At 44.1% G+C, this 20,974-nt stretch overlaps 1 protein-coding gene and 1 pseudogene across 1 annotated transcript; both read left to right on the top strand.

Moving 5' to 3' along the window:
* Positions 1-87: 87 nt before the first annotated feature.
* On the top strand, positions 88-15,223 carry LOC149990662 (uncharacterized; annotated as a pseudogene).
* LOC149990661 (small integral membrane protein 10-like protein 2A) lies at positions 15,184-17,005 on the top strand. Its single transcript, XM_090264747.1, has 2 exons — positions 15,184-16,058; positions 16,948-17,005. Exon 1 carries the CDS (start codon positions 15,431-15,433, stop codon positions 15,665-15,667), a length of 237 nt encoding a protein of 78 aa, XP_090120873.1. The 5' UTR covers positions 15,184-15,430; the 3' UTR covers positions 15,668-16,058; positions 16,948-17,005.
* Positions 17,006-20,974: the final 3,969 nt, after the last annotated feature.

The raw sequence follows: 20,974 nt of genomic DNA, 5'->3' as shown, positions 1-20,974 counted from the left end.
ATTATGGAGGGCGATATGAAGAAGGAAAACAGGAAGGAGCAAAGCATTGATTACAAATGTCTTAATAATGAGAAAATGTGGCAGGAAAAAAACATTAAGACAAATACCATGGAAACAATTGAATCCCAGCAGGATGGAACAGATTCTGTGTAACATTCTGTGACAGGGAGCATATCTGCTCATATGCAGATTCAGACTGATCAAAAATCAAATTACTTTAGCTCAGGCTTCTGTAGCTAGATTAGGTACCAGAAGTGGCTCCCCAGTTGTAACTCTAGTGTAGTTGCTGCCAGGCCACACCCTACACGTCCAGGGAGTAATTGAGACACCACAAACATTAGTTATTTAGTTGCTACAAATACAAATGTTCAGGTAGCAAAAATTGGAGAGACAGATGAGTCTGGAGAATCAGAATGTATAATAGAATCTCATAAATGTAGAGAAATAATTTCATGAAGACCCTTTATAAAAAGGCACTGAATGAACTTTCCTCTGATATGCCACTGTTTCCAAGACAGAAGAAGAAAAATCAGAGGAACCAGGAGTGCCACCTAACATTGTTACCAGGCAGTACCAACGAGCATATATCAGACTAGCACAGGGCAATACAGTATGGATGCTGCAGTTTGATATAATACAGTGCTAGTCTGCTCAAGTTACAGTAAAGCAACACAGGTTTTGACATTAAATCATTCCACTTAAAAAAGGTGTCATTAATATGTAAACTGTTACAATACAGTATTCCCTCATTTATCACGGGTATTATGTTTCAGACCCCCCTGCGAAGTAGGAACCTTACATTTATTCTACACTCTTAAACCTACGTAACTTTAACAACATATGTATACAGTACCGCAAAATCCCGCGATATAGCAAAAAATTTGTGGTAAATAATTAAATATAATATTTTTTAAAATCCCGCGATACAGTGAGGCTGTGATAAGTGAACCGTGATATAGTGATAAAGTAAAAAATGAATTTTTTTGTTAATGTGAGAAATTTTTACTGATAGCTGTCATATACTTTTGAAAAGTAAATATTTTGTTACTGAATATAGCTGGATAGTTTGGGGTAAAAATAAGGAACAGTTTTTCCTACTTATATGTATATATTTACCTCTTGTAAAAGTTAAAACTTATTTTTGTTTTCTTTATGATGCATGCAACATGATAAGACATAAATGTCTGTATTTGATTCTTGTTGGCTTTTGTTACCAGAAATTATATATCATACTTATCAATCTAAAAGAAGTACATTTGTTTCCTAAATTATGTTTTAAATGTAATTCTGTTTTCACTACTCTTCACTAAGTTAATTTGTGATGTAGTTTTTTTCTAAAAGGAGATGGGAAAATGACTTCTTACCATGGCAAGCAGACAGGTCATTTATTTAAAATATTAATCACCAAACAGAAACAGTCACATTTACATTTTGATGAATTATATTAAGGTTCAGAGTGAGACAAGAAGCATAGATGACACTTGGAATAAAGTTAGGGTTCACTGTTTGATAACAAACACATAGATATGACTGATGAAGTAATTTTAGGTTCAAGCATGAAACAACACACTGGAGCAAAGTTAAGATTCAATTTGAAACCACAAGCACAAAGACAACCACTTGTTCTGTGTGAAACAAAAACGGGCAAGTTTTCACTGGGAAAGGTAAGGTTATGGTTCAGTGTGAGATGACACCATACATGAAGACTGCCAGAATAAGGCTGTTCTCAGTGTGAGAAACAATCATGAATATGAATGTTGGAATGAGGTTAAGGTTCACTGGGCAACACAAGCAATTAGATGGCTGCTTGAATAAGAGTACTGTATGATTCAGTTTAACACAATAAGCAAAACGATGAATGCCAGAGTGAATTTTTTCATCAGTGTGAGACAAAAAGCATCAAGGTGACTGCTGAATCAGGTTAGGTTTGGTGTACAACAAGAAGGAAGAAAACCTCTGGGGAAATACAAGGTATGTCCAGAGGATATGAGCCACACAATATGAAAAATAGAGACATTTACTGAAGAAGATACAAGATACAAGAAACATTGTACAAAGGACAATGAGACGTCACTCCCCTTCAACATATGCACCTTGGGACCTCACACAGCTCTCCCAATAGCTATTAGCTGCCCCGTCATATTTTCCTGAATCTCATCGATGGTCTGAAATCTCTTCCCTTTCAAAGGTGATTTTAGTTTTGGGAAAAGCCAGAAGTCACAGGGCACTAAATCTGGGCTGTAGAGGGGTTGAGTCACCTGGGTAATTTGATGTTTTGCAGAAAAAGTGCATGAAATGTGATGCATGAGTGGGCACGTTGTCATGATGAAGCTGCCAATCACCAGTTGTCCATAGCTGCGGCCTTCTGAATCATCCAAACAGTTTCCATGGAGGAATGTTCAAGCTTAATGCAAAATTGGATGCAGATTCATTGCTCTACTTGCTCAGTCATTTTGAATGTAACAGCCACACAGTACACACGCATCTAATGTCCCCCACTGGCTAGTACAGTGAAGACATCATTGTTCACGCATGTGCATTCCAGTCCACACTCCTTGGCTGCCAGGTTACGTGGATGTCGCACAAACTATTCTCGTTATATTAACAATGGCTGGACTTTTTCCAGTCAGACCTCATAAGTTTAAAATTCAGTGTGACACAACAATCATAAACATGACTACTGGGTAATGTAAAGGCTTAGAGGGTGACAACAAACTAGAAGATCACTATAGAAATAGAATAACATTCAGTGTGCACAACAACTAAGAAAATGACTGATGGGTTATGGTTAAGGATAAGAGTGAGACAGTGTGATGATGATGATGACCACTGGAATAAGGTTAACGTTTAGTGTGAGACAATAAGCATGATGATGACTGCTGGAATAAGATTAATGTTCAGTGTTAGATAATAACTATGAGGATGACCACTGGAATAAGTGTCTTCCTGTGTATGACAACAAGCGTGATGACGAATGCTGAAGAAGGCAATTACGTACTGAGTGTGAGACAACAGGCACAAATATGACTACTTTAAATAATTACACTGCAGTGTGAGAACAAGAATGAAGATGACCACTGCAATAAAGTTAAGAAATATGGTCTCGTCCTAGCTGGTGTGTCTCAGTTGGTTGGAGCATTGTCCTGTAACCAAAAGGTTGCAGGTTCAATTCCCAAACAGGGCATATACCTCGGCTGTGGATTTGATCCCCGATCTGGGCATGCATGATCCCTGGTCCAGGTGTATACATGAGGCAACCAATCAATGCTTCTCTCTCACATCAGTGTTTCTCTCTCTCCCTTCTTCTTTCTAAAAGCAATGGAAATATATCCTCAAGTGAGGAAAAAAAAAAAATATGGTCTTTACTATGGAGCAAGTCAGCAGTGCCCAGGAGTAACCTAGCCACTACTGGTAATTCTTGTCTCTAGAGACCCAGCAAAGGGGTTTCAACACCATCTTTAATGATGCACGGGGAACAACATAGTGGGGCTGCCCCCTGCCAATTTCCTTTACCTCATACTATGTAGAGAGACATTTATTTCTCTGCCTGATCTTGACAATTAGTTTTGGTTCCACTATCTTCATGTTACAAACCCATGGGCTGATTAGTACTGGACTTTTTTCTTCAACAGGTCCTGAAATAGGTGACTGTGGTACATGCTATGCACATATAATTATCTCTCCATGCTACATTCTCTAGAAGGTTGACACTTATAGACAGTATTACCTGGGTTCCCATGCCCTCTGGCTGGAAGTTGGGTTTGGCCAGTGGTAAACAACTTCACCAAATCCAAGGTGGGAAGCGAGAGGCCAAGGTGTTTACTCTTGACCACAACCCTGACTCATCAGTGTGTCTCTGACGGTGGCTGTGTCCCTCTACAATTGTAGTTCCTGGTGAGTGACCCTTCCTCCATGAATCTATCCTGACAGAAAGTAGATCAGTAATTGCTTAGGTGTGAAAGGCAGGAAAGTATGGAAGGAAGAAATTACAAAAGGGCATGAGGAGACTTGAGGGTGATAGATTTATTCACTTTATCGCGCTGATGGTTTCAAGATGGTATACCTATGTCAAAACTTATTAAATTATACACCATAAATATGCTTCATGTAATGTATGCCAATTATTGTATGCCTCCATAAAGATGTCTGAAAAGTGAAATGAACATTGTCTCTTAATATCATGTCATCCACACACACATTTTTTAAAAAGCTGGAGCAGGGAAGTTTTCTCTGTGTGCAGACACTTCCTGCAGCTCCATTTCCCTACTCTCTGGCATTGTGAGCCAGAAGCCACCATTTTAACCCATTAGAAGAAAACTAAAAATTATTTTGAAATGGACAACAGGTCAAAATAAAACTAAAACCGCAAGATTTCTAAAATAAAGCATAAGAGAAGCTTTACCTTTGGGACAAGCACAGATTTTTATATAAAACCAAAAACCATGAACCACAAAGAAAATACTGATAAACTTCACCAAAATTAAAAACTTCCAGTCTTTGAAACTTACATTGGGAAAATTAAAAGGCAAGCCATAGACTAGGAGAAAATATTTGCAAAACATATATCCCACATAGGTTTGCTATCTAAAATATATAAAGACCTCTTACAATTATTGAGGGAAGGAAGAACTCCTCCCACCCTTTCCCTTCTTTACTTCTTATAGCTGGACTAGTAATAAAATAATAATATTAGGTTAATAGGAGGAAAATCATTTGAATACACATGCACAGGAAAATTGCAATATGATTCTCAGAACACAAAATGAGGCTCAAATAAATGATGGAAGCAGCGAACTGTTTATATGTTTTAGACAAAGAAACAATAGATTTGTGAAAAATTGACAGGACCAAAAAAGTTAGTGCTCATTAGAAAGGAATCTAAGCAAGGTTTGGGTATTCATTAATGAGGAATTTAAACATAGACATTTTCAAGTGAAGGAAATCTAAGAGAATCAGCTGCCAGCAGACCTCCCCTTAAAGAATGGCTAAGGGAAATTCTCTAACCAGAAAGGAAATTATAACACAAGGAGGATGAGACTTCAGGAAGGAAGTCAAACTGATGGAGTGAGTTAAAGCTGGAGTAAATAGAATAGAATAGTCATCTCCTCACATGAGTTTTTAAGATCATGTTCTATGGTTAAAGCAAAAACTATAACATCAATCTGATGTGGGTTCAATATACATAGAGGAAATACTTAAGTTATTCATACAGGGTGGGGCAAAAGTAGGTTTACAGTTGTGAGTACATGAAACACAGTTTATTCTTGTATTATTTATTAATTATTGTATTATTTTTCATATGAACAACTGTAAACATACTTTATCCCCATCTTGTATTTAAAAGGGAGGACAAAGGGATCTAAATGGAAGTAAAGTTTCTCTACTTCACTCCAAGTGGTTTAAGCTCTGACACCAGTAAACTGTGATATGCACACATATATATTATATTTTAAAAATTATAAAATAAACAATAAAACTATAGAATAATATAAAATGATAAAAAGCTATACAAAGAGCTATTTTCAGAAACATTATAACTAGGTAAAAATGCTCAGGTATCTTATTGGAAGGTAAGAAAAATGAAAACACAGCCCAAGTGGCTCAGTTGGTTGGAGCACCAACCCGAATACCAAAAGGTTGAGGGTTTGATCCCCAGTCAGGGCACATATCTAGATTGTGGGTTTGATTCCAGTCAGGGTGCATAGGGGAGGCAAGCAATGGATGTTTCTCATTTCAATGTCTCTCTCTCTCTCTTTCTCTCTCTCTCTCTCTCTCTCTCTCTCTCTCATTCTCTCTCTCCCCACTTCCTCTCTCTCTAAAAGCAATAAACATATCTTTGGGTGAGGGGGGAAAAAGGAAAACAGAGTAATGAGAAACAAAATGAACAAACAAGAAACAATAAAATGGCTAATTTATGCTCTAACATATGAATAATAACTTTAAATGTAAAGGCTTAATAATAACAATTAAAACACAGAAATTGGCAGGGTAGATTTTTTTAAAACATCATCATCTCTATGCTGCCTATGAGAACCTCACCTCAAATTTTTATGTGATTTTTAAAAGATTTTTAATCCTCACCTGAGGATATATTTATTGATTTTAGAAAGAAAAACGGGGAGAGAGAGAGAAACATTGATCAGCTGCCTCCCATATGGACCCTAACGGGGATTGAACCCACAACCTAGGTATGTACCCTGACTGGGGATCGAACACACAACCTTTTGATGCACTGGACAATGCTCCATCTAACTGAGCTGCCCATCCAGGGCATATGTGATATTAAAGATTTACTTATTTTAAGCATAGTTTCATGTTTCTTATATAAAAACATGTTTTCTAAATAAATTACAAAATAAAATTACTTAATTTTATAATGACCATAAATATTAGTGAACTTGGAAGCAAAAGAGCCTGGAATTGTAAAGGATCTTTCAGGCCATTTAGTTTCATTGCCTCATTATGGTAAACTTAACAATATCCCTGACCAATAATCAATTTTCAAGCGGTTCTAAGACACTGAAAGTGACAGGAACCTTATTACTTCTCAGGGTTTTCCATTCATTAAGTTGGTCAAGAACAGTTTCAGGCAACTGACCAAAATTCTAAACCACAGAATGGTGCTATAGTAGTTTAATCCATCTCCAGCGCAGTAGACCTTCAAGTATTTGAAGAAGACCTCGTATCTACTTTATAAGTCTTTGTTCTCTAAACTACAAATGTTTCAAACATTCATCACAAGGCATGGATCCAGTTCTTTCATTACCCACATCACCTTCCTCTGGAATCACTCCAGAAGGATGTTCTTCTTAAAACCATAAAACAAATTTAAAAAATCTAAAAGAATTGAAAGCACAGGAGTTTGGTTCCTGACCACAATGGAATCAAACTAGAAATTAATAATAGAAAGATAACAAGAAAATCTTCAAATGTGGAAAATAATCAACACACTTCTAATTATAGAATTCCTACATAATAACAACAAATATGTGGAAACTCAAACCAAGAACACAGTGGACTTCCAACCAAGATGGAGGTCTAGTAAGACTCCCTGGGTCTCCCTCCACAACTAAGAAGGAATATAACTACTTCAAAACTAGAGAAAACCAGAAGTTCCACAAAATCGAGCTGCATGGAAGTCCAACAAACAAAGAAATAAAGAAGAAATACTCATCCAGACAGATAGGAGGGGCAGAGCTGGGGTGGAGAGGACACAGTGTGGTGGTGGCAGCAGCGGCAGAGGCAGGCAGGCAGGCAGGCAGGCAGAAAGCGCAGTCATACGTTTCAAAAAGTAGGAAAGGACACCTGGGGAGCGTTCCCAGCTCCTGACCAGACTGCACAGCTCCAAGTCCCATCATCAGGGAAAATCAAGCCTCATTGCTTCTGACTGTGCAAACCAGTGGAGGTTGGAGCGGAGGAAGAAACTGCCAATCTCTCAGTAGAGTCTGTTGTTTATAGGGCTCCCATGGTCCTAGAACGTATGCAGACGCACCCACTCTGGGAAGGATGGCCAGGGCAACAGCTAGAGGGGTGCCAGTCCCTGAAAAAGGGGCAAGTGCTGAGCAAGCGGCATTGTTCCCTCTCTGACCCCTTCCTCACACACAACCCAACAACATGGTGAAACCGGTCACCCATACTGATGAATACCTAAGACTCCTCCCCTTACAATGTAACAGGACTGACAGCTCTACCTAAGACACAGAGGCAAACAAACACAGGATCCTGTCAAAAAGAGACAGGGAAATATGGCCCAAAAGAGGGAACGGATCAAGGTTCCAGTGGGAGAACTAAGTGATGAGGAGAGAGCCAACCTAAGAGACGCAGAATTCAAAACACTGGTGATAAAGACGCTCACAGGCTTGACAGATATGCTTGAGTATGGCAAACGCATAAGGAAGAAATCAAGGCTATGCTAAGTGAAACGAAGGAAAATCCACACAAAACCAGTGGTGAAAGGAAGGAAACCAGGGTTCAAACCAATGATTTGGAACATAAGGAAGAAAAAACAGTCAATCAGTACAGAATGAGGAAACAAGAATTGAAAAAAATGAGGAGAGGCATAGGAACCTCTGGGACAACTTTAAATGTGCCAACATCTGAACCATAGGGGTGCCAGAAGGAGAGGAAGAAGAGCAAGAAATTGGAAGCTTATGTGAAAAAATAATGAAGGAAAACTTCCCAAATTTGGCAAAGGAAATAGACATACAAGTCCAGGAAACACAGAGAGTCCCAAAAAGGCTAGACCCAAGGAGGACCACAGCAAGACACATCATAATTAAAATGCCAAAGGTTCAAGATAAAGAAAGAATCTTAAAAACAGCAAGAGAAAAGCAGAGTTTACCTACAAAGGGGTGCCTATAAGACTTTCAGCTGATTTCTCAAAAGAAACTTTGTAGGCAAGAAGGGACTGGAAAGAAATATTCAAAGTCATGAAAAGCAAGGACCTACAACCAAGACTAGTCTATCCAGCAAAGCTATCATTTAGAATGGAAGGGTAAATGAAGTGCTTCCAAGACAAGGTAAAGCTAAAAGAGTTCATCATCACTGAGCCATTATTATATGAAATATTAAAGGAACTTATTTAAGAAAAAGAAGATCAAAACTATGAACACTAAAATGGCAACAAACTTACAAATACCAACAATTAAATCTAAAAAATAAAAACAAAATCCAACTAAGCAAACCAGAAGAGGAACAGAATCGTAGGTATGGGGATCATTTGGGGGTTATCAGCTGGGAGGGGGGAGGGGGAGAAATGGGGAAATGGTGCAGGGATTAAGAAGCATAATTGGTTGGTACAAAATAGACAGGGAGAGTTAAGAATAATATAGGAAAGGGTGAAGTCAAAGAACTTACATGCATGACCCATGGAGATGAACTAAGATGGGTGGGATAGCTGGAGGGAAGAGAGGTACAGGGCTGAGGGGAGCAAAGGGGAAAAAATTGGGACTACTGTAACAACAGAATCAATAAAATATACTAAAACAAAAATAAGCCCTGGCTGGTGTGGCTCAGTGGATTGAGTGCTGGTCTGAGAACCAAGGGGTCGGCAGTTTCATTCCTGGTCGGGGTGCACGCCTGGGTTGAGGGCCAGGTCCCCAGATGGGGGCACGCAGAGGCAACCACACATTGATGTTTCTTTCCTCTCTTTCTCCCTCCCTTCTCCTCTCCCTAAAAATAAATAAATAATTAAATAAGATAATAAAATAAAATAGTGCTACTCTTTAAAAAAATGAATAAAAATAAACAAAAAAGAATAAAAACAAAAACTAAGAACACAATATCATTTATAATTGCTTTAAAGAAAATGAATATTTAGGAATACATTTATTAAACATTTACAACATCTAAATGCAGAAAATTATACAGATTTTGATGAAATGAATCAGAGATCTAAATTAAAAGGCATAGTATGTTAATAGATTGGAAGACTAAACATAGAAATGATGTCAATTATCTTCCAAATTAGTCTGCAAGTTTAACACTATTTCTAGCAAGAATTTTGTACCTATATACAAACATACCTGTATTCTAAAATTAAATAGACAAACACAAGCTCTGGAATAGCTAAAGAAATGTTGAAAAACAAATAGTGGGAGGAGCCCTGGCTGGTGTAGCTCAGTGGATTGAGCACAGGTCTGTGGACTGAAAGGTTGCAGGTTCTATTCCCATCAGGACACATGCCTGGGTTGCAGGTCAGGTCTCTAGTTGGGGGCATGCAAGAGGCAACCGATCAATGTATCTCTTGCACACCAATGTTTCTCTTTCTCCCTCCCTTCCCCTCTCTTCAATGTATCTCTTGCACACCAATGTTTCTCTTTCTCCCTCCCTTCCCCTCTCTCTAAAAGTAAATAAGATATTTTTTAAAATAGTGCAAGGAATCATTCTACCCAATATTAACACAGCTACAGTAATCAAGACAGTGTGGTATTGAAGAAAGGGTAGACACATAAGTCAATGCAATAGATTAGAGGACGCCAAAATAGCTCCTCAGAAGTATGCTCAAATGTGACAAAGATGAAAAAGAAATTTAAAGGAGGAAGGCTAGCCTTTGCAACAAATTATGCTCTGGTAATTGGACATTCATAGTCAAACATTGAACCTGGACTTTAACTTCTAAACCTTACACAAAAATTAACTAAAAATGGACCACAGACTAATGTAAAATTGATCTTTAAAAATTTTTAAAGAGAACATAGGAGAAAATCTAAGAGTTCATAGAAGGTTCTTATGTATGATACCAAAACCACGATCCATAAATAAATTGGACTTCATCAACATTTAAAACTTATGCTCTGAGAAATCCCTTGTTAACAAAATGAAAAGATAAGCAACAGACTGGGAATAAAATATTTGCAAACCATATATCTGACCAAGGACTCATATCTAGAATATAAAAAGAACTCACAAAACTTAATAAAAACAGTTCAGTTAGAAAATGACAAAAGACATTTCACTGAAGAGGATATAGAGGTAGAAAATAAACACATACAAAGAATTTCAACATCATTACCATTAGGGGAATACTATATACCTGTCAGAATGGCTAAAAAAAATAATGCCAAATGCTGATGAGGATACAAAGAAAATGGATATATTTACAAATTGCTGATGGGAATGTATAATATTATAGCCATTCTGTAAAACAGTTTGTGAGAATCTTAAAAAATAAAATATACAATCCAGCAATTACACCCTTGGGCATTTATCCCAGATTAGTGGAAATTTTTGTTCACACAATGACCTGTAAACCAATATTTACAGCAGCTTTATTCCTAATAGCCAGAAACTGGAAATAAGCCTGATGTCCTTCATGGGTGAGTGGTATACAAACTGTAGAACAACGATACCAAGGAATACTACTCACCAATTAAAATAAATGAACTATTAATATTTGACATTCCCAACAACTTGGATGACTCTCCAGAGGATGATGCTCAGTGAAAAAAGTCAATCCCAAAAGGATACAGTGTATGATTCTATTTATGTAACGTTCTTGAAAAGACAAACTTACAAAAATAGACAACAGATTAGTGGTTGCTGTCAGGGCAGCCTTGTTCTGAGAAATCACCCAGAGACCACTGTGGGATGGGATCAGGCAATGGGTTTACTGAGCCAAAAGAGGGAAGAGTGGGTGGAGGGAAGAGGAAACTCCTGGACAGACTCAAGAGCCCATAGGAGAAAGGGGAATGGGGAATGGAGATGGGAAATAGGGAATGGGGACTCCTGATCCTCCTTGTGGGCCCGTAGGAGTCCCACCCACACTTCTGCGGGCACCTTTTTTATACTTGTCAACCACACAATTGAGTGAGGATGAGTTTGCTGATCAACAGACTCAGTAAGTCATTTACATCTCATTGTTTCTCCTTCCCCCTCTCCTACCAGGTTAGTTAACATATCAGGCTAGGTCCATTAACATTTCCTCTGGGAATGGGCTAAGCCCATCAGCATTTCCTCTGGGAACAAGCTAGGACCAGGTTGACTTGCATATGGTTGATTTGCATATATCAAAAGTCCAGGTGGACATTCTAGCTACCATGTTTTGACAGTTGCCAGGTATTAAGAAAGGAGAAAAGAATGGAAATGGGTGTGGTCAGAAAAAAAGGCAACATGAGGAATCTTTTTTTTTTTTTTGCAAATCAAATAAGCTATTTAATTAAGATCTTGCTAATTAGTACAGGATTTTTCTCTTACAGCTGTTGTCTTGTGAGGGAGGCCCCCAGGCCTCCCAGCTGAGCCATCCTGCAGCCTCCCTGCACCTCTCCTTGTCCTTTTGGAGCAAGTGAGTCTGCAAGTCCCAGCACTGGCGTTTGGAGGGTGGGGAGGGTGGGGTGGCAGGAGTGTGCCCTCGGGATTGAGTCTGGAAATGCAAGCACATGTGTGCCTTCTTCTGGCCTCTGACCCAGGGCCTCTGGCAGCCCCCATGGCGGGAGGTTGTGGGCTTTTCTGGGATGGGACAGTGGCATCAGTTCGGGCCTCAACCATCCAAATGTCACAAGGAGACAGAAGACCTGGGGCTTGGGCTGGGGGGCCCCCACGCAGCAGGAACCCAGGACTGGGGAGCGGGTACCTGCAGGGGTGTGAGATGCCCCAGGACAAGCATATAGCCAGGAAGTTAATGAGGTCCACTCAGGTGACCCCCAAACCTGGGGACCACAGATCCCTGGGTACTCAGGGGAGCTGCTGATGGCTACAGGGCTCTTTCCAGCTTCGTGCACCCCCTTAGTTTTATTGATCCCTCTATGACCCCTGGAGGGAGGAGGGCCATCAGAACGACAATGCAGCTGTCCCCCACGAATGCGCTGTGGAACAGTGAACCCACAGCCTGACCCAGTGTCTGCCAGCTGCCTTCCGGGGAGGGCCGCCCCTAATGTCTGCACACACTGGAGAAGGGAGTTTTTTTGTGCTTGGCCTCCCAAGAAGACAAAAGCCGTATAGACCAAACCGACCCAGGTGGTCTCACAAATGACCCTTAGAAATGGAAGAAGTGAATCCTGCTGAGCACTGTGGGCATGGGGGCTGCAAGAGTGGGTGCGGGATGGCGCCACCTGGCTTCACTGACTCATTCTAACCCCGCTGCAAATGTGGTCAGGTCAGGATAGGCTGCGCAGGTACTGGACTTTTCAGGTACTCTTTCTGAAAACAACATGAGGAATCTTTATGGTGATGGAACTATTCTGTATTTTGACTGTGGTGGTAGATACATGAACCTATGCATGTGATAAAATTTCATATAAATACACACACCTGCATGCATACACACACAAGAACAAGTAAACTCGGGAAATCCAAACAAAATAGGTGCATTATATCAATATTCTGATGTTGATAATGTACTATAGTTCTGAAAGATAATACTGTTGTGAGGAACTGGGTAAAAAATACATTGGATCTCTCTGTATTTTTTCTTATAACCACACGTAAATCTACAATTATCTCAAAATAAAAAGTTTAATTAATAATCAATTGCAGTTCTATATACTAACAACAAACACGTGAAAACCAAAATTAAGCACAAACTACCTCATACAGACACCGCAAAGAAAATGAAATAGATGGCTGAGTGAGAACAAAGAGATAGCCCCAAAGAGTTCTTTTTTCGTGATGGAATGTTTTTGTATCTTGATTGTAGTGGTGTTTACGCAAATCTTGACATGGGAAAAAATTGCTAGAGCAATACATGTGTGTACACACAAATTAATCCAGGTTAGAAAAAAAAACCTGTGGTGTAGTTAATAGTAATGTACCAATGTAAATTTCTGGGTTTTGATATTATACTGCATTTATAGAAAATGTCACCATTGGGGAAGTTGGTTGAAAGACACAAGGTCTTTTTTTGTTATTTTTGCAACTTCCTGTCTATAATTATTTCAAAATAGAATGTTAAAAATAAATGAGATAAGGCCAAGGAGAGGTTTCAGAAATGATTGGAGGAAACAGGCTCTGCAAATAAGTGAGGTTGGATCCAGTCTGGAACAAAAGGTTTCTATCTGGCTCAAGTATATATTTCTGTGGCCCCCTTTTCAAATAATTATTTTTTTCATTGTATTACACAAGTAATACTTACATACATGTGGATATACATACATATACATGGTGAGTAAAAAATGTTTTGAGTAATTTGATATATCTGCCCTGGTATTTTTTATGCATTCATACCAATGCATGGATATGTTGTTGATAAAATCACGATGTCACACAGTAATCTAGTGTCTTTGAAACTCGCTGTTTTTCCTTGACCATGTAGGCAGGACAATTGCTCAATTCAGTATATGAATCTGCTGGGTTCTGTAAACAGTTACATGGATGCCATAGTGAAATTCACATGTGACAGTGAACAGACATTTTGAGAGGACCTTAATACTCAAGCCAGCCCTCCTCCTGAAAACCAGGATGAGGTCTTCAAAAATTTACTTTTTGCAGACAGATGTTAAAGTCGTAACTATAACGAAGTGTAAGCATTTCAATATTCTTGAAAACATTATTGAGTTTGGGTTGGATTTGGTTTAGAATAAAAATTAGATAAAACCATGATAGAGCTTTTAAGCCCATTGTCCAGTAAAAAAAACATCTAAACCGTTAGAATTTTTATGAGTTTATTTGAGCCAAACTGATGACAATTGCCGGGAAGCAAAATCTCAATAGATTGAGAAACTGCTCCAGAAAATGGCAGTTTTTACACCTTATTTTATACAATACAATCAAGAGGAAGTGTAAATCCATTGGTGTTGCTCAAAATCTATTGGTGATAGATTAGGAGGCAGGTAGAAAGCAAAGCATGGAAACGTCTTGGGATTGGATAAAGAGTAAAATGATAAACACATACTTCTTTTACATAGGTGGGTACAGGATAGTTAACATTCAACAACTAACATGATAACAATAACAATTACCTGTGCTTTGAGGGGCCACCAAAAGGGCATGTTATCAGATATGTTATCCCAGGTGCAAAGACAGGCTCAGTTAAGGTAAAGATTGACCTTTGTTAGGGAAGACTACTGCGCTAAGACATGACTTCCTGCCAGGATAAGCTTTTAGTTAGATTTTTAAAAAAAATTTCAAACCATCCTATGTGGTTACTTTAGGTGTCTGAGTTTGTAAGGCCACCATGCAGGCCTCCCATGAGCTTGTCAGGTTTAATATGTGGCCCCTTTTTGTCCACAGGACTAGCAAGAAAGAGTCCATGAAAAGGGCAAATGAAAACCTGAGAAGACCTTCTGCAGTATCCAGGGCAAAGATAGACCAAGAGGAGTTCTTAGAAATCACTATAGGGTGAACAGTAAGGGCAACGGGACAAGTCACAAATAAAGAAAAATACGTATTTGTTGATAATATTTTGTGGGTTTGGTGAAACTCCATAGTGCTTTGGTACCAGAGAAATGCGAATTAAAGAAAGGTATAATGGATTAAGTGGCTGGATTTTCTGTGGAAACAGCGGGGAATGGTGTGAATGGGCAGAGAATTTTGAGTGGGCTTTCTGTACATCTGTGTACCAGTCCAGAACTTGGGCCCTTCGCTCCGCTCTAGGCTTTCCACAAAAGTCATCCCTGGCGAGCACCGCCTTCCAATCGGCCCAGACCCTCAGGCTCTGCCCTTAGAAGCCTGGGCTTGCCCACTGGGCAGGTGTCTAGATTCAGGCTATATCAGCTGCAGCAGCTCTGTGTCGCCGGGCAAGAAGGGTGGCTATGGCAGGGGCGGAGCTACGCTGGTGGCTACCGTTTAGGAAGCCAGAGAAGAGGTTGGGCTGTCCGTGGGCGATGGAGGAGAGACAGTGGCTGCCGCTAAGGGCGCCAGATCTCACTCCCGGAGGAGACTGAAGGCGGGGCCGAGCAGGGGGGCGCTCAGGGCTGACTGGTTGCTATAGGCCTCGCGTCCACCTGCCCCCTGCTGGTGCTCCAGCGGGTCAGCGAGGTCCGAGTCTGCCAGGCCCATGGCGGTGTCTGCAGCTCTGTCTGCAGCGGCGGCGGCGGCGACCCTGTCGGGCCTGGCGGTGCGGCTGTCGCGCTCTGCAGCGGCCCGTGGCTCTTACTGCGCCTTCTGCAAGGGGCTCACGCGCACGCTGCTCACCTTCTTCGACCTGGCCTGGCGGCTGCGCATGAACTTCCCCTATTTCTACGTCGTGGCCTCGGTGATGCTCAACGTCCGCCTGCAGGTGCGGATCGAGTGAGCGCCTGTGGACACAGCAGCGCCGCGGGAGGGTCCCGCGCCAGCTTGCCTACCCGCGCGCCCGCAGGGAGGACGGCGGGGCGGTCCAGATCTCCCGGACGCGACGCGGCATGGAGGTGGGGCAGCCCGGGCCCTTGGACTCTAGAGCTCCACGAGAGGATGCTGGCCACTGAGCCACCGAGGCCACCGAACCCCCGAGCCAGCCGTGAGCTGCGCACACGCGTCGCGGCCAGTGCTGGGTAGCACACGAACTCACAAAACGGGGCCTTTCCTTCGGGTTCGAGAAAATTGCCGGAGTACAGCAGACCTGTTGCCTCACATTGACAGAAGGGGGAAAGCAGAAAAAAGAAATGCTGCTGCAGGACCTTGCTTTGAGCCGCCTGACTGTAAAGGTAGGCAGTCAGAGAAAGGTTGGACCTGCTGGCTGGAGGGAGGCGGTTGCCATAACATTTAGACGTCCAGGTCCCTTGGGGATTTGGACGAAATATGGAAGGCACCCGCGGAAGCCAGCCCAGAAAGCTGCAGAGCCCAGCGGAGGCATGCAGGGCAGCCTCAGGCTCTTCGGAGTCCCTCCTCATGGTTCCAAAACGGGGGTGAGGGGCGGCTGTAGCTTAAGCATCCCGCATCTCAGCGTTGCAGCCCACCACCGATGGAGACCTGGGTGTCCCCTCCCACCCACAGCACAGTTCCTGCCCCCCTATCCCCAGAGGCACAGGAACTGTCGCCTGAGCCAGAGGGAAAGGAGGGAAATGGGCTGGGGTGGCCCACAGGAAGGCCCTAGAGGAGAAAAGATGCCGCCACACTTCTCCAACCCCTGGGTAGGCAGCCCGAAGCCCCAGGTCTGTGCCCTCCTCAGCCCTCGGATCCCAGGGCTCTGCAGCTCCCTGTACTGGGTCTTCAGGGCCAGGGGACTGCTCTCTGCCTCCCAAAAGGCTATTGATATCACTTTTGTTCTCCTCCTTCCTCTCTGAGGGTCATTTGGAGACAGGGAAGTGTGGAAAGATGCTTTTCTTCCCAGCTACCACCCCCAATTTTGCTCGTCTGCGATCTACAGCCCTCCCTGTGCCACAGAATGCCATCCTTTGGTGCAGACGACCTCCAGGAGAGCCCTGTGAACCCAAAGGATCTGGGAAAATGGGATTTCCTTGAGCAGAGGGCAGTTCGCAGGCTAGGGTGAGGGGAGCAAATGAAGAAGGGGCTTGGAGAGGAGGCAACACTTGGAGAACCCGGGACCTCTCTGGGTGGGGAAGCGACTCTCAGGTTTCCAATTCTTTCTTTCAGGAACCAGTGTTTGTAACTGGTGACTCACCCCTTCTCTGGCCTCATCAAGAGTCAAACCTGTGCCCAAGGGCCCTCCTTGGCTCTAGAGCTCCCCGGTAGTACCTGAGTGAAGGGCCTGGCTGAGGAGGAGATGAAGGACCTTCCAGGAAGAAGTCCCAACAGGTGGGCTAATGCAGTGGTCTGGTTCCAGCATGGGCAAGGACAGGACCGTGTCACTTGGGCACTGAGATCTCCTACCAACACCACAAGGGACTTCTGTTCTCTCTACCTGATAACAGTGGAACCTGGGGTTCTGGGGGGCCAGATTTGCCCTTGTCACACAGATAAGGAGTGGCTGAGCTAAATCTTCCCTTAGGCCTGCACTTCCCCACCCGCTCCCCAGTCCCCTGGAAGATGTGGCATGGTGGAATGGAGCAGGAGAATCACATAGCTACCAGGGGACCTAGGGAGAGAGAGGTTCACGGTAGGAAAAATGTGGGCAACCAGCTTTCCTTGGGTGGTATTGGAAGTCACCAGGAGGATAGTCTAAGCTGACATGGGCAAGAGAGATGAGTCCCAGGATCCCATGGGTAGCTGAGGGCCTCGCCCACAGAGCCAGGCCTTTCTACCCCCATCCCAGGCTTGACCAAGGGCTCCTCAACAGTTGGACACAACCTCTCAGTTTGGGTGGGGGAGGAGGGGTGGCTCCTGGGGACATGATGTGACCAGAAGGGTAAAAAGATAAACTGGGGGTGGAAGGGGACTGGGAACCATGCATGACCCCACCTCTCTGTCCCCAGGCTCGGCTTCCCGATTCCCAGGATCACAGGAGACTCCTCCACATGGACTTGGATTGGTCTTGGTGGCCAGGAGTGTGCTACTGACTGGTGTACCAGCATGGGCAGGAGCCTCCCAGAGGGCAGCCAGGAGAGACCCTGGCCCTCACCACCCACCCCCGGTCCCACATCTGCTATGACACTGGTTACTTTGGGCCCAAGTACTCAGAGATCCTGGGACTGAAAAATTATAGCAGTGGGGTCAGCTGCAGGGACTGAGTGGCCTGATCTCACAGCATCTGCCCCACTCAGCTGCCCAGCTAGCGTCTGGGTCCTGGGTGAATTACCCCTCCTGGCTCACCCCAGGGACTGGGGACTGAGGTTGGACCAAGGCTCCCACCTGCCCCTAGCAGTCTGTCATGGACAGGGCCTGGTGGCTTCCTTCCTTGTGCCAAGTCTCCTGGGAGCCCCTGTTCCTGATTACCGCCCCTCCATTCCAGCCCTGTTCTCCCAGGACCTCTTCTGGGAGCCTGCCAGCCTGCTGACTCCATCCATAGATCTCCGGGGACAGCCTCAGAGAACGGAGAGCAACAGGGGCTGTAAAAGGTGGGAGGAGGACCAGGGGCCTTCTTGGGGAAGGCACACAAATAAGCCCCTTTCAAGCCTAGGTCTCACTCTCTGGGTGAGTGGATCCCCAGCTGCATCCCCTTCCTAGGCCAACCAGGGAGGACGAAGGCCTGAGAATGGCACGAGGGAGGGGGCTCACTGCCTGTGCGCTTCTGTCCCACAAGGAGAAATGTGTGTGTGAGCCTCAAGGACCCCTGGCCTCACAGCCCCGCTCCCCTGCTGAGAAGCTCCACCCCATACAGAGGCTCTGTGGTTCTGGCTTTGGCTGTGTCTGCTCTAAGGGAATGGCTGGGGGAGGGGCCAGGGGCTGGTCCTCAGCCTGTGTTCCTGCCACCGTTTTTCTTACCATTTTGGCCTTGAGTCGTGAGCTGCTTCTGCTTTCCCACTCTCCCGACCCCACTGGGCCCTGGCTGCTTGGAGGGCTCTCAGTGCACTTTACTTATTTGCAGTCTGTTTTCCAGGCAGCGGACCTTCTACAGAATCAGGGACACAAACCTGAGTAAGATGACTTTCAATTTTCCACGTGTGTCAACTCTGTACCGGTCAAAGAAATGTTCTTGTCTCTGGTGTCATCAAATCTCGTTGTCTAAGTTAAAAAAGAAAGTCCTTAAGTTCAATAAAATAAGTAAAACTGGAGGCCTCCTGTTTCTGGTGCGGTGCAATAGCATCGGAGGACAGAGGGGCCAGAGAGCACCACCAGAGGGCTGTAAGTGGGTGGGGCCTCTTCAGGAGGTGAGGAAACTCCACTTGACCTGGACCACTGCCCCACCCCTGCCCTGTGAGAAGAAGGCAGCAGCAGCATAAGCCTGGCCCCACAGGTGGCAATTGTCCCACTCGCAACCTTTGTTTGAATAAGCCAATACCTATGTCTTGTCTTCATATTAGAGCCAGGTGTTGGAAAGTGCTTAATTCAGTGGAACCCCAAGGGTGGGCTGGGGGAAGTGAGGTGAAATCGTCTGTTCACAGATCACTTCCTTTCACCAGAAGCCCCTCTTCAGCAGCAGGTGGCACGGTTCACATCGCCTGTCTGCCGGCCAGGTGGATGCAGAGTTTTGGAGAAGAAAAACCACAGGGACAGAAGCTTCCCTTCCCCCCAACCTTAGACCCTAACTGTCCCATCAGAGCTCCAGTCCCAGGGCCTCTCCAGAGAAGCCAGGCCAGTGGTTCTGAGGCTGCTTGAGGGGTGAGGGTGGCAGGTGGGCAGAGGGTGAGGCAGGGAGGACTGGGGAAAAGGGCAGTGGCCAGGATAGAGCAAAGCAGGACCACAGGCCCCTGGAGGGAGCTGTCCTGAGGACGCAGGATTGTGGTCACACTGAGGAGCAAAGTCTGGGTAAGGGCCCTGGGTGTACTCCTCACCTGTCGGCAAGAGCTCCCCAGGGGTCAAAGCACAGAAGAGACCCAACATCTGCCACCACAGGAGGGATAGACCCAAGTCCCTGCCAGTGCCCTGAGCTTCCCTCCCCATTGCCCAGATGGTCCTGTCCCGTCCCTGAGAGTCTCACACCTGCTCCAGGAATCCTGTAGCCTGGCACAACTCAGATGAGAGAGGATCAGACCAGAGCTCCAAGGCCCTCTGATGAGGGAGGACCTCCCTTCCTGGCTAGGGAGGAAGGCAAGCAGGCACGCCCTCTTCTGGTGGTGACCTGCCCCCTGAGCCCAGCTCCTCCACCAACTGCTGTGTGGCCAGGCCAGCCACGTGCACTCATGCACTTCTAGCAAGAAAGCTTCAGGGTGGTTGAGAGCATTCAAGGGGATGATGTCTGTACAGCATTTGCCCTCAGACCTTGTCGCCCTAAGGAGAGCAAACTAAATGAAGGGAACTGACATGCAATGAGACCCTGTGGAGCTCTGGGCACTGCACTGTTGGTGTGCTGCCATCATCTCATTCTAATCCCACAGCCATCTGTTGAAGGAAGTCAGTGAGAGGATGTGACCACAAGTTAACCCTTGAGCTGGACCTGGATAATCAGAGTCTTCTTACTCCCACCTCTGTCCTTGGAATGTGCGTTCTGCCCACCATTCCCACAGCCAGAGCCTTTTCAAGGACGAGCCTTGGGAGAGTCAGGTGTTGAGACCAGCTGGACAGTATAGTGACTGAACACACTTAAGGCTCCTATACAAACTTAAAGACTCTTGGAGCCACTCAAGACAAGCCCTGAAGGTAAGTTCCCTAGCTTATTAACCACCCCCCCCCAATCTGGACAGGTCTGCCTGTTTATTCACTCTCTCCTTGCTTTCCATGTTCACTGATGCTGTCAGATGCATAAATATTTGACTGTATATCTTCCTAATAGAAATAGTTTATCAGTATAAACAGCCTCTTGTTGTAGGCTTAATGCATGGCTCTTTGATTTGTTTTCTTGGAAACTGAAAATGCTATTTATTCAGTCATTTATCCAAGGATTCCTTGTCTTTCTTATTGGAGAATATAGTGTTCAAAGCCAAGATCTTATGTCCATGCCTACTGAAAACCATGAGACTACAGCAATACCTCCAGTGCCAGTGCAAGAACACGGGAGGCATGCCAGAATTGTCACTCTTCACCTTTCCATGTGTGTAGTGCCTTCTGGCAGGAGAACCTGACCTCCCAGTGTCCTCAGTACATGTGCTTATTTGCGCAGCCCTCCGGTGTATGAGTATACTCT

Source organism: Furipterus horrens, unplaced genomic scaffold (assembly GCF_987537825.1).
Source record: "Furipterus horrens unplaced genomic scaffold, mFurHor1.1.pri manual_scaffold_17, whole genome shotgun sequence".
NCBI classification, from domain to species: Eukaryota; Metazoa; Chordata; class Mammalia; order Chiroptera; family Furipteridae; genus Furipterus; species Furipterus horrens.
Note: the sequence above shows the minus strand (reverse complement) of the source record. Positions and strands in the feature narration are given on the sequence as shown.